General features: G+C 42.4%; 3 protein-coding genes across 3 annotated transcripts; 2 read left to right on the top strand and 1 right to left on the bottom strand.

The window, feature by feature from the left end:
• Window positions 1-3,829: 3,829 nt before the first annotated feature.
• On the top strand, window positions 3,830-8,056 carry dffb (DNA fragmentation factor, beta polypeptide (caspase-activated DNase)). Its single transcript, XM_084436249.1, has 7 exons — window positions 3,830-4,008; window positions 4,133-4,259; window positions 4,918-5,103; window positions 5,191-5,270; window positions 7,121-7,294; window positions 7,632-7,732; window positions 7,839-8,056. Exons 1-7 carry the CDS (start codon window positions 3,886-3,888, stop codon window positions 8,041-8,043), a joined length of 996 nt encoding a protein of 331 aa, XP_084292375.1. The 5' UTR covers window positions 3,830-3,885; the 3' UTR covers window positions 8,044-8,056.
• An 813-nt stretch (window positions 8,057-8,869) lies between these two features.
• Window positions 8,870-10,716, bottom strand: cUnh1orf174 (chromosome Un C1orf174 homolog). The gene is made up of 4 exons (XM_084436250.1): window positions 10,536-10,716; window positions 10,167-10,235; window positions 9,716-10,090; window positions 8,870-9,010 (listed from the first exon to the last, which is right to left on the bottom strand). The coding sequence occupies exons 2-4, from the start codon at window positions 10,233-10,235 to the stop codon at window positions 8,873-8,875; spliced, it is 582 nt and encodes a 193-aa protein (XP_084292376.1). The 5' UTR covers window positions 10,536-10,716; the 3' UTR covers window positions 8,870-8,872.
• Window positions 10,717-11,825: 1,109 nt separating this feature from the next.
• b3gnt7l (UDP-GlcNAc:betaGal beta-1,3-N-acetylglucosaminyltransferase 7, like) lies at window positions 11,826-13,410 on the top strand. The gene has a single exon (XM_084461836.1). It carries the CDS (start codon window positions 11,893-11,895, stop codon window positions 13,138-13,140), a length of 1,248 nt encoding a protein of 415 aa, XP_084317962.1. The 5' UTR covers window positions 11,826-11,892; the 3' UTR covers window positions 13,141-13,410.
• Window positions 13,411-16,175: the final 2,765 nt, after the last annotated feature.

Here is a 16,175-nt window from a genome sequence, read left to right as displayed (position 1 = left end):
CCTGTCACTTGGAGAGATGACTATTTTTATATCAAACAGAAATTTGCCACTCAAACAACCACATTAATACAAGGGTATCCCCCCAAATGCATGTGCCTTTTGCAGCGTGACACTGAGCAGGTTGTGCTTACTTTATCATGCTATGAGTGTGTGGATGGATTGTTAGAGGGTCATAGAAGTTGAATTGTTATCATGATAGTTTGTCTTTGGGTCAATGACATGACATGACATATTTTTGTGTCCGAGTACATTATTTGCATTTTAAAATAATTTAATCAATTCAAGTCATATGAAAATTCTATAAAACCAGTAGCTCACTGGGTAAGGCGCGCCCCATATGAAGGCTAGTCCTTCGCGCGGCGGACCCGGGTTCGATTCCCGGCTCGGGTCCTGTGCCGCATGTCCTCCCCTCTCTCTCCCACGTTTCCTGTCTCTCTCGAACTGCCCTGTCCCATTAAAGCTGAAAAGCCCTTAAAAAAATAAAAAATAAACATAGGAACGGGGGTTTAGAAAAATGTCCACAGGTGCTCTGGACTGATGAGTCAAAATGGGACATATCTGGCTGTAGCAGAAGGCAGTTTGTTGGCCGAAGGGCTGGTGAGCGCTACAATGATGAGTGACTGCAGGCAACAGTGAGGCATGGTGGAGGTTACTTGCAGGTTTGGGGCTGCATTTCTGGGGATTTGGTCAGGATTAGTGGTGTCCTCAATGCTGAGAAGTACAGGTAGATACTTATCCATCATGCAATACCATCAGGGAGGCGTCTGATTGGCCCCAAATGTATTCTGTAGCAGGACATCGGCCCCAAACATACAGCCAATATCATTAACTATCTTCAGCGTAAAGAAGATAAGGAGTCCTGGAAGTGATGGTATGGCCCCCACAGAGTCCTGATCTCAACATCATCAAGTCTGTCTGGGATTACATGAAGAGAAAGAAGGATTGGCAGGCTACATCCACAGATGATCTGTGGTTAGTTCGCTTGTTTGGAATAACCTACCTGCCAAGTTACTTAAAAAACTGTCTGCAAGTGTACCTAGAAGACTTGATTCTATTTACAAGGCAAAGGGTGGTCATACCAAATATTGATTTGATTTAGATTTCTCTTGTTCATTCACTTTGCATTTTGTTCATTGGTAAAAATAAACTATTAACATTTCTATTTTTGGCAGCATTTTTACTTTTATGCCAAATACCTAAAAAATATATATAATTTTTTTTCTTTTATGCCAAATACCTAAAAATATTCGGATTGCGATACATTTCACAGGAGAGCATACTGAGACTGGGAAGATTACAAACTCTGCTTCACGTCTCAGAAAAGAACATTCATCATAGTTTTTCAACACATTTACATTATGCCCCATTGACTTCCATTGTAGCCCAGTGAGAGCCCTCATAAAAACGACAGATAGCTCAATACTGGAATGATTATTTATGATAATTATGGTCCCTATGTTTCAGGTTCATGGTAGACAGACTAAATGTCCAAAATAGCACACTACCCCTTTAAAGCGTTGTGCCTGCCATAGTGGACTAAAATCAAGGCTCCAGACTGCCACCAATTTGGTGGCAATTGCCACCAAAAATATGTCCACTGCCTAAACAAAATAATTGGTGGCTATGCTGCCACTTGCCTCACGCTTCACTCACACACACACACACACACACACACACACACACACACACACAGAGGCATACCCACAAACAGACAGACAGACACACATACCTACCTCACCAGGCAAATGTACTGTAACTGTATGTGATTAGTACACTAATACAAATTCATTGTTGCACCTTATTACCGTTTTACGGTCAATTTTTTGTACATAGTTTTTTTCTGCCACCAAATTATGTGATACTGCTACTAACAAAAAAATTGAGTGGCAGCAAAGCCACAAGTGTAAACTGCTAGTCTGGAGCCCTGGAAATGCCTCTCTCTAGATTTCTAGATTGTGTCGTACTGACTGTTTCTAAAATTGACTCCCTAACATTGGGGGAGACGCTGTCTCAGTCCTAGAGCCCTCTGGCTGGAAGCGAAAAGGCAGTCCGTTCATGAACATGCCTTCGGCTTGACATTTACTGGCCTGCCGTTAAATCCTGAATATTACCCATAAAAGTCGATTGCTGTAGAAAAGCCTCTGGCTTTATTTTCGACAAGACTACACCACAGGCACAGTAGTAAGAAGGGCATATGAGCGTCACAACACTGTGTCATCCTAATTATTAGCAAGCCCTCTCAGTCTAATGTGGGTGTGTAATGGTGTCACAAACAGTTGCACAAAAAGAGCAGTACTAGGGCTAGCTTCAGCCTACAGAACAAACTAGAGGTCGACCGATAGTGGATTTTTAAAGGCCGATATGATAACAATAGTTTTAGAAACGTCCTATCAGTGCTGATTAATAAATCAGTGCTGATTAATCGGTCAACATCTAGAGGAAACCCTAAGTTCTCTGGCTGCATCTAAGTTCGAAGTTCTCAACACTGTCTGCCAGTCAAAGTAGACTAGAGGCTGTATTGGGGCTTATGAGCTTAATAAACTTTGGTACTTTTTCTCTACTTTTGTCTTTCTGTTTTGTTACTGTTCGGGGTAAGCTCTGGCTTGCTATATAATGAAAATCAGCATAGTGTTGTACCTCATTGAACTTTATCTTGCCGTTGGCTTTCATCCTCTGGGGTGAGCTCTTCCATGTTCTCCCAAAGAAGTGCTGGTGACTTTGATCAAACAGGGAAACTCGCAGCTGGTAGCTGACAGCTTGTTCCCCTTCTGAGGACTCCTGATGAGCAACAAGGAAAAGTGACTATCTGTCAGTACTTTCTGATACACATACAGTACGATCATGGCACTAACACAACTGTTTTGACTTGGTGACTATTCCAACCTGGTGTAAATGAGGTCCATCCAAGCCCTTGAGTGTGATCTGGAAGCCCTGGGAGAGGGAGAGGTGTGAATCCTGGGCCAGGCGAGCAGTCTGACTGTGGGGGGGAATCACTCGGCCTCTCTCATACAACCCTTTCCAATACTCCATGAGATGTGGACTCTTCTGTACAAGACAAAGAATGTAGATACTTGTATTTTGACCATCAGATAGCTAAGGTTAGCTTGCTATCTTCCTAGTTGACTCACATAAAAGTAAACAAGAACACACTCTGAACTAGTAACCTAGCAGGCTAACGTTAATGTTACTAGCTAGCTAGAGGTTTAAGTAGTATTTGGGGTCTGGTAGCTTGCTAGCTACTGGCCAGCCTTAGCTTACGTTACATGCCAGGGTTTGCAGCTAGCTTCTCTTTAGTGCTACCCAGACCGAACATGAAATATATTAAATGTAAAAGTAATGGAAATGCTAGCGAACTGGAAATTGTTTGGTGGCCGAGTCACAGCCAACCAGGTTGTCTAGAAAGGATTAGGCCATTTCGTAAATGGGGGGAATCGGAAATACGAGAGTTGTTTATTGTAGGTATATTTAATAAGCCCTCCATTTTTTTTGAAATAGCGCTTAAACATAAGGTACAGTATGAATTTTAGGTGGACTAATGCAATGTAAGAATCGCGAAATAAACGGAATGAAATTGCTCCGGACACTGCGAACATTCACGGTTGGTCTCTCCCGTCTCTTGGCTTCAGTTGCTATGGTAACGGTAACGTTGCTATGCTTTTTCTTCTTCTATGGAAGACAAGGGAAGTAGCTACCTAGAGACCGGATGTAGTTTAGAAGAGGCACACTGGTGCTGTTATAATATGAGATAAACGCCGGTTTCCCATAAAAGTACCAAAATAATAATACTTTAGATAAAATATATGTCAATATGCTCCAGTAGGTGGCAGTATCCGTTCATTACTTTATGTTTTTCAACATACTGTAGCTAGAACTTCAAGGGGAAGCATGTTTGGACTATTCCGGAAGAACAAGCTTGTAAAACTCAGAAGTCTCAAAGACACGAAAAAATATGGGATCGCAGCTTCGAATCTCAAAGGACTCATCAGTAAAGGTTGCCAGCTTTTAAAGGTATGGTTTACGTAACGTTATCTTTTTCTTGACAATGATTATGAGCTTGCTAGACAGACTAACGTTATGTAGCTGTCTGACTAGCAAACAGTAATATAATATAAATAAACAGTATATTTTCTAGGTGCAACCCGGCGGCTCTCGCATTTGCTTGTATGAAGATGGAGCAGAATTGACAGAGGACTATTTTCACACTCTTCCAGACAATGCGGAACTTGTTCTTCTAGCTGAGGATGAGACATGGAACGGATGTGGGTGGTGAAACTCAAAGCTATCTATCAATCAATCAATCAATCAAAGCTTTATTTATATAGCGCATTTCATACCCAGAGATCTATCCACCAGAGCTCCAGCTGTAGCATGAGTTGCAGTGGAACAGCTGGATTAATAGGCTCTGTGCACCAGCTTCACTACTTCCTGAAAGTCACTTGGCATCTTTATTTCCTGTCCTATATGATTGGATTAAGTGATTAATCAGGTGTGAGGCAGACCCAGCGCACACCTGATTAATCACTTAATCCAATCATATTGGACAGGAAATAAAGAAGCCAAGTGGCTTTCAGGAAGTAGTGAAGCTGGTGCACAGAGCCTATTAGTGTTAGTTAAAGTTCAGCTGTCCCAGAAGGTCCACCTCAAAAGAGACCTAGTACACTGACTAACATATGGGACAAAAAGACGTCAAGTATAGATGATACTGTGGTTGAGACGGAACAACCGCTGTGCATCATTAGCCATTTTTTACAATTAAACACACACACTTAAATCTACTCTGTGGTCCAGTTATCCCCAATGCTGTGAAATCAAATCACCAGTGATGAGCCGTCATCAAACTAGATAGTAAATGCACCATAATGAGTAACACCCACATTAGTTAACATGTTATTGAAATAAAATGCAACTCTTTTTCAGTTGTCTGTGATATACGCCGGTTACTGGACACAGACCGACACTCAGACCAACTGATTGATGAAGCAAGGAAACTTCTCTGTGATGAACGGTCTCCAAAAACACGCAGACTCCTGGGAGACCTACTCCTGCATTTGAAGGACAGCTCTGAAACTGAGAACAGGGAGGAAGATGAGGAGTGGTTTCAAGGTATGAAATGTGATTTAGTCAATTAAGCATTACACACACATCCCAGTTGGGTTATGTGGCCGGAAATGGTGTTGGGTGTCATTTCAGGGATTGATGTTCGATTTAAGACCAAGTCTGCTTACATGAAGTACAACTGTGAGAGCCGGATTCGGGGCTACATGAAGGAGGTAAAAGCATTTTCTTCTTAAATTAAGCGATAATGAAAAGGGGATTCAGTCAGTTGATCAGAACGACACCAATTAATGTAATATATGACAGCCTACATTTTCCATATTCACAAGTTAACCTTAATCATAATTTTAATAGTCCCTCTCAGAATTATTATTGTTCTTTGAGTTACTATCCATCCATCGTCATCCGCTTATCCGGGGTCGGGTCGCGGAGGCAGCAGTTCCAGCAGGGGGCCACAGACATCCCTTTCCCTGGCAGCATCAACCAGCTCTGCCTGGGGAATCTTTAGCCGCTCAGAGGCCAGTGCGGAGATGTAGTCCCGCCACCTAGTCCTGGGTCTACCCCACGCCTCCTCCCAGCCGGACACGCCTGGAACACCTCCCTAGGGAGGCGCCAAGGAGGCATCCTCATTAAATGCCTACACCACCTCAACTGGCTCCTTTCGACGCAAAGGAGCAGCGGCTCTACTCCGAGTCTCTCCCGGATGACTGAACCTCTCACCCGATCTCTCAGGGAGACCCCAGCCACCCTCCGGAGAAAACTCATTTTGGCCGCTTGTATCCGTGATCTCGTTCTTTCGGTCATGACCCATCCTTCATGACCATAGGTGAGGGTGGGGACGAAGATAGACCGGTAGATCGAGAGCTTTGCTTTTTGGCTCAACTCTCTTTTCGTCACAACAGTGCGGTAAAGCGATTGCAGAACCGCACCAGCTGCTCCGATTCTCCGGCCTAACTCCATCTCCATGGTTCCCTCACTCGTGAACAAGACCCCCAGATACTTGAACTCCTTCACTTGGGGTAAGGACTCATTTCCTACTCGGAGCGGACAGGCCACCGGTTTCCTGCTGAGAACCATGGCCTCAGATTTAGAAGTGCTTATTCTCATTCTCAATATTATTGTGCTTTGAGATAATCTTTCAACGATTGCTTGCTCTAAAGACTATTCAAAGCTTGAAATAGTCAGAACGACAAGCTTATTCCGGCTTTACACGTTTGGTTACATTTGTGTACAGAGGTGTACTTTCAATCCCTACTTGATACTTTTTCCAACTACAGTAGATACTACATTCAAACTTTGAAAGACTCAATTTTTAAAACATGGCGACTTTCAAAGTCGTTTAATTCTTGTCATGCAGTTTGTGACACAACACGCGTGCAAAGGCTGGCGACAGAACACACGCTGAAGCTGCCGCCAATTAAATGTGTCCTCTGCCTTCAACCCATCCGCGCTGTCCCTCCTCCAAGGGTTGCCAGGAGCCAAGTCCAAGTGCTCAGTCCAAGTCCTGGTCAGGGACGGGACTGAAGAGCATCTGTTGTTCTGCATGTTTTTATATTGGGGTTCTATGTGGAGGGAACCCGAGTGAGCATAGGGAGAACATGCAAACTCCACACAGAAAGGGCTGGGAGAATAGTCCATGTGGGAATCAAACCTACAGTGTAACACACCAAGCCACTGAGCTATTGATGCTTTATACTCATACATTGCCATTTATACTTTTCATGCTTTATACTCGGGACCCAGGACTAGGTGGCGGGATTACATCTCCGCACTGGCCTGGGAGCGGCTAAAGATTCCCCAGGCAGAGCTGGTTGATGCTGCCAGGGAAAGGGATGTCTGGGGCCCCCTGCCGGAACTGCTGCCTCCGTGACCCGACCCCGGATAAGCGGATGAAGATGGATGGATGGATGCTTTATACTAATTTAGATACCATTTATACTGTTATAATAATATACTTGGATTAATAGTACTATTATGCCTGCTTTCACACAGCAAGCACACACATTTTCTTCAGAAAATGTACCGTTTCTAATGTCTTAATGGCTTTACATCTACTTCATTTCAGGTGGATAGTTATGCCAAAACCATTGAGAAACCCAGAGTCAGAGCAGAGTACACAAAAACTGCACAGTGCTTAGTGACTCGACTGAAATCTGGCAAGTACAATGGCTGCTACTTTGACAGGACAGAGAAGGAACCAAATCGCCTCTGCACCAAGGAGGGCTGGTTCACTTGTCAGGTAATGTTGAAAATCTGTCACTATTTAATTCAAGTATCATTATTTAATTCAAGTAACAAGGGCATGAAATTAGTAGCTAGAAGTGTCAACATTAGACACCGCCGCCATTATCTTCAACATGACTTCACAACACCCATCAAAAACACAGTAGGCTGTTATGAAGGATGCATGAACTAAAATGCAATTCAAGCATTTATATTTTACCGAAATATATATACTGTAAAATGGTATGTTGTCAGTCATAGATATGTATTAGTCTGGTTACGGTCTAGGACTGTATTATATTTGTTACTCGATCCTCCGGTGGTCTAAAGCCAAGTCTCTAAACTCAATTTAGGGGGCATTTGATCAGTCAGAATGCAAGTCCCTCCATTCTATCAATCCCTATGGCAACCGAGAGAGCAGAATTCTCTTCAGCACATGGAACCTGGACCACAGGTGGGTGGGAAATCATTTGATACTTTACTTTTTGCAAATAGTAGACAAAGGAAATCCCACACCATAAATATGTATCAAATCTGTGCTGAAATCATCTTTGTTGCAGGATTGAAAAGAAGAGAACGGTCATGCCTGCTTTAGTGGAGGCTCTACAGAAGCACAAGAGCAGTGACATCAACCTGGAGTATTTCTACAGACTGTTCTTCACCAGAGAGAATCTCAAGCTGGTACATATTGTTTGCCATAAGAAGGGCACCCATGACCTGTTGTGTGATGATAAGAGAATGTACAAGCGTGTGAAACGGAAGTGATTCCCCATGGAAAGTGAAGCAAGCGCACACAATAGTTTGAAAACGGATTTATAATGAATTTAGTACTTTTGTGGGATGGATATTATGCATTTTTTTTACATTTTGTACATGTTATTTTGATAGTTGAACTGATGAACTGAAATCAATGCCAACAAACTCAATTAAATCAAGCGTAAATATACCCTAATAATTTTGCTTTAAATGTCATATTTTGCTATGCAAATATATGACTGATTGTATGCAACATAATAAATCATGTAATTATTAGTGTTGGCGGCATTGGTGATACATGGAGCAAATAAAGGCTTTTTAATATGTATAGATTGGGCACTGTAGGTTTTGAACTAAAAATGAATCATGCGCCATGCTTCACATCTGTTTGAACATAAGGTTATGGAGTTGTGTTGTTACACTAATTGGCTCACCCCCTAATTCACTGCAAGGTTTGTGTGTAATTAGTTTGCATAGACAAAATCTCAAAATTGAAGTGCACAAAAACAAAACACTGAGATGAGCCCAACTGACAAAAGCTCCTGCAGTTAACATAGCATACAACGCAACGAGCTTAATTAACAGTACAGAATCAATACAAAATAAAAATGTGCTTGTACCCTACGAACATTATACAAAGTATCACAACTGACAAGCAAGAAAGGAAAAATAATTTCTTGATACAAAAATGCATGTCTTTAAATTGAGTAAATGCAGGCACACAGAACCATGTGATTCACATGGAGAAATCCACCTGGCCATCATCCCTGTACGAGGATCAGCCGGTTCATAGCCACGAATAAGAAGTCCGCCCAATCAAGAGTTCAGTGGGTGTAAACTAACTTTCTCCTCTGTCCTCTGGCTGCATGTCAGAGAAGCCTTCTTCCTCATCGCTGTCCTCTTTAGCAAAGTAGCGTTGCCTCCTGTGTTCCCTCTTACCCCCGGTAGAGGAGCTGGCTGATCTCTCAGGACCGTCCTACAGTACAAGGAGGAAACGGGTCGCATGTCAAGCCCATGGCAGTGTCCTATGATAATACGATGATGCTGATAAGAGTATCTGATGGGGTATAAGCTCAAGGGTGTCAAATTGTTTTCACATATAATGTTTAAACGGTAGATGAGCTGAATAATTGTTCACTTTAAAGTAGAGACACAAAATGGCATGGCATGTTTGAACCAATTTTTCACACTAAAGAATTCTGCCCATTACAAAAAGGCGTTTATCTACTGGACTGCTGGGGAAAGAAAGCCACAAGTGTGAGAGTTAATCGGACTGCAAGGGAAAGAAAGCCACAAGTGTGAGAGTTAATCGGACTGCAAGGGAAAGAAAGCCACAAGTGTGAGAGTTATCGGACTGCAGGGGAAAGAGAGCCACAAGTGAGACGGTTATCGGACTGCAAGGGGAAAGAGAGCCACAAGTGTGAGAGTTATCGGACTGCAAGGGAAAGAAAGCCACAAGTGAGACAGTTATCGGACTGCAGGGGAAAGAAAGCCACAAGTGAGACAGTTATCGGACTGCAGGGGAAAGAAAGCCACAAGTGTGAGAGTTATCGGACTGCAGGGGAAAGAAAGCCACAAGTGAGACAGTTATCGGACTGCAGGGGAAAGAAAGCCACAAGTGAGACAGTTATCGGACTTCAGGAAAAGAAAGCCACAAGTGAGACAGTTATCTCGCACACACCTGTACAACTTCCAGGTTTCCAAAGAACTGCTCCACTGGAAGAATCTGGTTACTGTTCTCATCTGGAAAAATGTCCTCGGGGACGATGTTCTTGCCGCTTGCGTCCTTTTCCTCATCCTCCATGGTCTCCGAGAAACTCTTAATTCTGCAGCGGTCTGACTCCAACGTCAACCTCGCTTTGTTCTCCTTGCCCTCCCACTCATCCCCAAGGTTTGGTACAGCTTCACAACTCAGATGTTTCTCCCTGTGAGGCAGTCTCTGTGAGGGATGTGCTGGTTTGCTGCAGGCACAACCCCTACAGTCACTGGCAGACCCAGCTTTTGGGTGTGCCGTTTCCATCACGGGTCTCTTTGCCTGTTTTCTTTTCCCTGAAAACTAGAGGGGGAGACAACGGTTAAGAGCTGCAGTCATAACAGCACTAGATAGAAAGTTGTGTTGTTTTTACATTCACCTTAAAAGCTCTAGTCTCAGAGCCGCACTTTCCTCTTCTCTGCTTCATGATGCCAAGTCGACCAGGCATCTGGAAATGTGGTTTGCCACCGTTAATCATAAAAACAACACACTTATGTACTTTTATATTGTGGTATAATCATCGAGAATGGATGAAAACGGCTAGCTAGATAACGTTAGCAAGACATGCATGTCAATGTGAGCGTTGCATGTTGTTAGCACTAGCTAGTGCTAGCTGGTTAACTAAAGTAGACATCGCATACAGACAGCTAGGTAACGTTGGCTTTCACATATAACTATCTAGTTAGGTTATCATTAATGTATATTCCAACATTGCCGATTGGATGTGTTACATCTCTAACCTAGTTACCTGTTTTTACTTCATGTAAGAGACCCGAAGTTCGTGCAGCTTCAAGCTCCTCCTGTCTAGATATTAGTTTGGTTTTTATTCAATTATCTATCCTCGTTGTTCTGACATACTGAGAGTTGGAAGGCAGTGTATTCTATAGTTGTAATGTCTACTACTGACTACGCTAGCGATCCTCCGGTGATCTCACTCCACCGAGGAGAGTCAGTCTAGTTCTTGGTCCGGTTGATCTGCGTGTGGCGTAGTTCTGGGTCACGAGGGATAACTAACGAGCTACGGGTCATTCCCGGTGCGTCTCGTCTCGGGTTCAAGAGTTGACGTCGTGTACACATCTGCGCATGCTCCAGATAAACACCAGGGGGCGCAAGAGGCTCGGTCTACTCTAGGCCGTAGTCGCGCTTGTTTGCTTCATACCGTTTCACAGTTCAAGCACACACTCTCACCCACGATATTGGAATAAAGCATCAAGACCTTCTATCAATACATCCATGATCAAGACACAGAACTTCATTGGCATGGCTCTTAACACGAGATACATTCGTGGTGTTTTGATAGAAAATCGAGGTGTGTGTGTGTGGGGGGGGGGGTTACCAGTAGGTTTAGTCTGACTGTATTCTTATTAAATTAAATAGACCCTTCCATTTGATCAATTTATTTATATAGCCTATATAAGTAGTCTAGCCATCTACCAAACCTGACAGGTTTATGTCTTAACCTCAAATAATTATCTTGTCCTCAATATCCTACCTGTTCATTTCATTTATTTACTGTAGCCTAAATAGTAGACCACTTAATCACACGTCAATTTAATCGTGAATGTTGTAAATGGTAGGCTACATCACGTGATGTTGACCTACATGTAGGATAGGCCTCCATATCAAAGCCAAGGTAATATTCTACAATGCCAATTTCTTTCAAGAATGCCATTGGATATATAATTAAAAGCCAAGCGAGCCAACACACGGCCATCTGTGACGTGAAACAAGAAACCTGGTTGTCACCGAGATCCCCAAGTGTCGTGAGGAGGGAGGGGAGACTATCCGCAGAATTAATGATCAAGATCAGTCTACAAAACGAGAAAGGGCCATCAGAAATGTGGGAGGAGGAACTGGATTGACATCAAGTGAAGGACATATTATCGGCCTGTTTGGTCTAAGTAGCGGCACTTGGAAGATGCAGTTGCTTGACGCACACACATTGTAACCAATCCACCACGGGGTTAGACTACCACTCTCCTATTTCCATGGACGGCAACGGACCTAAAACGGACATTAAAAAGATGATAAAGTATGACCCAATGGGTGAATATTCAAAGTAAGTCTTTATTGTTGATTAGTCTACCTGCTTGTGCACATTAGCTATGGATCATTTTTTCCGGAGAAAGAGGGTGTTAAAAACTCTCCTGAGTTTGTCTCTAGTTTTTGCGTCTTTACTGATGATCCAAAGATTCAAGCTTGTGGAAAACAGCCTCAAGGATGATATGGATATAAAATCAGTTGGAGGTGGTTCTTGGTGTGGAGCAGAATGTGATTTACACAAAGGAAAAGCTGATTTGAAAAGTCGTTTGGGGAACTACTCGCCGTCTGTTTTTGGAGATGATGTGGACGCGCAACGGGTGGCCGTCTCCAACGCAACTCCGGCCTATTGGGATGTGCATGTCATGAATTGCAGTGAAGATTCAGACGTGAGGAAAAACGACTGGTTTCGCCGTTTGGATCCTAGGTTCCATCAGTTTGTTCTACATAGACATTGTAGGTATTTCCCGATGTTGATAAACCACCCGGAGAAGTGTAGGAGCGGAGAAGTGCACTTGCTCATGGTGGTGAAATCCGTTATAGAGCAACATGACAGGAGAGACGCCGTGCGCAAGACGTGGGGGAAAGAACAGACAATTGATGGGAAAATAATAAAAACTTTGTTTCTTTTAGGGAGTCCAGCCAATGGTAAAGATACAATAAACCTGCAGAAGTTGATTGAATATGAGAACATGATTTATGGAGATATACTTCAATGGGATTTTATGGACACTTTTTTCAACCTCACTTTGAAAGAAGTAAATTTTCTTAAGTGGTTTGATATTCACTGCTCAAGTGCCAAGTTCATATTCAAGGGAGACGACGATGTTTTCGTAAATACAAACAATTTATTGGAACTGGTTGGTTTTAAGATTGAGGAGCGCAAAGTGCTCAACTTGTTTGTCGGAGACACTATTTCTAAAGCCATCCCCATAAGGAACCGTCAAAGTAAATACTACATTCCCAAAGAACTGTTTGATAAGCCATATCCACCTTATGTTGGCGGTGGGGGGTTTCTAATGTCCTCTCAACTAGCCCGGAGACTATTCGTCGTCTCGGAGGACTTGGAACTCTACCCTATTGATGACGTGTTTTTGGGAATGTGCCTACAGAAGCTGCACTTGGCTCCAGAAATGCATCCAGGTTTCAGGACATTCGGTATAATGAAACGCAGAGTGAGCCCAATGAACAACGAACCCTGCTTTTACAAAAACCTCATCGTTGTTCATAAGCTGAGCCCGCAGGAGTTACTCAGGATGTGGAGTATAGTGCAAAACGAGGACCTTGTTTGCGCAAAAAGGACTGTAGCCTAACCTAGTGGAACAGCCTTGACGTGGGTGTGGGAGAAGTCAATATAAATCATTTTATACAGTAGTTGAATTTTGAAGTTGAACATGTATTATTTTATATCAAGCAGTCACTGTAATATCCAGTTGGAAATGAGGAAATGTGTACAGACAATTGAACATATAGACTCCATGTGGGTCATTTCTCTTAGCAAGTCAATGAAAAATTCGAATGTGTTTTTTCTTTTTTATAAATAGTATATTGTTGCATTCATTGCGTTTTTGTAAAGTATATGTAGACGCCAACTGTACATTAAGTGTAGGCCTAAGTGTACATTAAGTGCAAGTGTAATTATGAGAGGCATGCAGGCCCAGGTCCCAGGAAACTACAGTACATATAATTATGTCTGATGGTGTAAATAAAAATAGACCACATCTGTTAACACTGTGTTGCAGCAGCATTTGACACCGTGAAGCCATAGTCCACATGCTTGGATTAATGGTACATATTTATTCCAGGGATCTCACTTTGTTCAGTATTTCAGGACATTACTTCACCTCATCCACAGCCAGTGTTGTAGCACTGACTCAGCCACAGTGAGGAGAGAGGAGGAGGGGAGAGGAGGGGAGAGGAGGGGAGAGGAGGGGAAAGGAGAGGAGAGGAGAGGAGGGGAGGGGAGGGGAGGGGAGGGGAGAGGAGGAGAGGAGGGGAGAGGAGGGAAGGGGAGGGGAGAGGAGGGGGGAGGTGAGGAGAGGGGTGGGAAGAGGAGGGGAGGGGAGAGGAGAGGAGGAGAGGGTGGGGAGAGGAGGGGAGGGGTGGGGAGGGAAGGGGAAGGAGAAGGGGTGGGGAGGGAAGGAGGAGGGGGGAGGGAGGGGTGTCTCAACAGGTGTCTCTCTGAAAAGCATTTCTGTCATCTCCAGCAACCCACAGATCAATATCCAGATCATAAAGATGGATTCATAATTATTTAATTAAACATAAATAGTTGTGTCAGCAAAACAGTTATATTCATTCATTCATTCATTTTATTTGTTAAAAAGGGACAGTGTACAGTCAAAACATATATAGCAACATACTGTACCAGATTCTAGCTTGAAGCTAATTTACATCTGCAATCCCTTTATATGTAATAACTTCTGTACAAGAAATACTGATTGATGTGTTTCAAAATTCACACAGCAAATATTTACATTTACGTGAAACAAAGTTGATGAGGGAAAAAAATCAATTTTGTGAAGTAACTAACCAAATTATCTCCTTAATTCACACAAATATAACTTTGATGTGATGCAGTACACTGGTGTAAAATTTGACTGTATTCTCTGCAAAGTACTAAATCGAATAGACAACTAGAAATGGTACTCGGAGAGCACAGACCTTTGCCCATGAATACATTTTGTGGCTCTGTGAGTGCGCACGTGTGTGCGAGCAGGATATGTTCTGTGTGTTTTGTGATATGTTAGGTCAAGAGCTTTATGGCAGTCCAAACCCTGTGTCTCTGTGACCTTCTCACGTGGAGATATGGCCATTTCAAGACCCCCCCCCCGGAGGTGAATGGGCGACCGTGTTTGGGTGGCTCGTGGACCCGCCCCCTGATTCGGATCTGCTCCAAAGTTTTGTGGGTTCTAAGTTGGCCCATGCTACACCCTTCCACCAACTTTCATGAAAATCGGTTTGGCGGTTTTTGTAATAACCCGATAAAGGAAAATACTGCATGAAAAACAAACGTTACATTTTGATGAATGGCAACTAAAATTTAAGCATGCTACAAACGGAATCATCTGATATTTCATGGCTTGGCCCCAAAAATGATTTTCCATGTCTGGAATAGACTTTTTATAATTCCCCTGTGGGATTCAATCTGAAAATACAATGACTGTTCCTCAGAGATTTAAATGAATGCATATCTAGGTACAGTAGAAAACAGATCTCAGTTTCAAATTCAAACCAACATTTGGTCAGAGCATTATAAATAAATATATGAATCTCAATGAATTCATCAATAAATGTGATCCTTTCTGCATGATTTGTTACACAATTTCTGCATTACAACACAGTACACAACACATTTGATGCAACCACTATAATGTTTCACATCCACTTTTTTGGACAGGATTACATTGCTAAAAGCAGATGTGTCAAGTACACCAGCCATGACCAGTCATGAATATCAGTTTGAGGAATATAATACATTGAATAGGCTGTGCTTTGCACTGATGCATTCAGCAGAAAATAGTTTTTTAACTGACTTTAAATTATATGTGAAGTGTATGATAATTTACTTTGGCAAAGTGCTAGATTGTAACTATTTTGATCTTTTTTCAAGCAAATAACAAGCATTACTATCAAAATAATTTCATGGCGAAGTTTAAATGTTACTTAATGTTGGGATAGCGCATAGTTACAGTGTACTATACTTACAGTACATTATGTAGCACTCAGTCATTGCACACTGTAATCACCTACAGTAATGTATATTACTGGATGCTTGTTACAAATGTTCACACCAATTTTGATTGTGCATTGCTAAAATGCAGGCCTCTCTCTCTCTCTCTCCACCAAATGTCCAAATGTTATGGCTACACTATCAACTGCAGCAAGGTGAAGTGTACATTGTCTTTCGCATGGTTGAGCTTTCAGCAGAACAGATCAGAGGTCAATCGCTGGGTCAAACACAAAGGGGTCTCAACCCTTAATATGAGAATACATGCACAAAGACAGCAGATGAGGCGTGTGTGTATGTGTGTGTGTGTGTATACTGTATATAAATATACAGTATATAAGTACAATGAAATGACATGGTGCTCACATAATTAAGTTACTCAAAGCACATCTTTGCAAAGATTTACTTTAGAGACAGTATTAGATATACTACTCTACAATTACATTATGTGGAGTTAGGCCTGCATTTGAAAAGTGCACATTTATGAGAACCAGTGGGTTCTTATGCTGCCGATGTGTATGCAGAATAGCTGATGATTTTCATGGAAAACAAGCAATTTGTAACACGCACCCACTATTACACATATAATTAATGTGCAATTACCAACCGTTTCATATT

Source organism: Borostomias antarcticus, assembly GCF_949987555.1.
Source record: "Borostomias antarcticus genome assembly, chromosome: 3".
NCBI classification, from domain to species: Eukaryota; Metazoa; Chordata; class Actinopteri; order Stomiiformes; family Stomiidae; genus Borostomias; species Borostomias antarcticus.
Note: the sequence above shows the minus strand (reverse complement) of the source record. Positions and strands in the feature narration are given on the sequence as shown.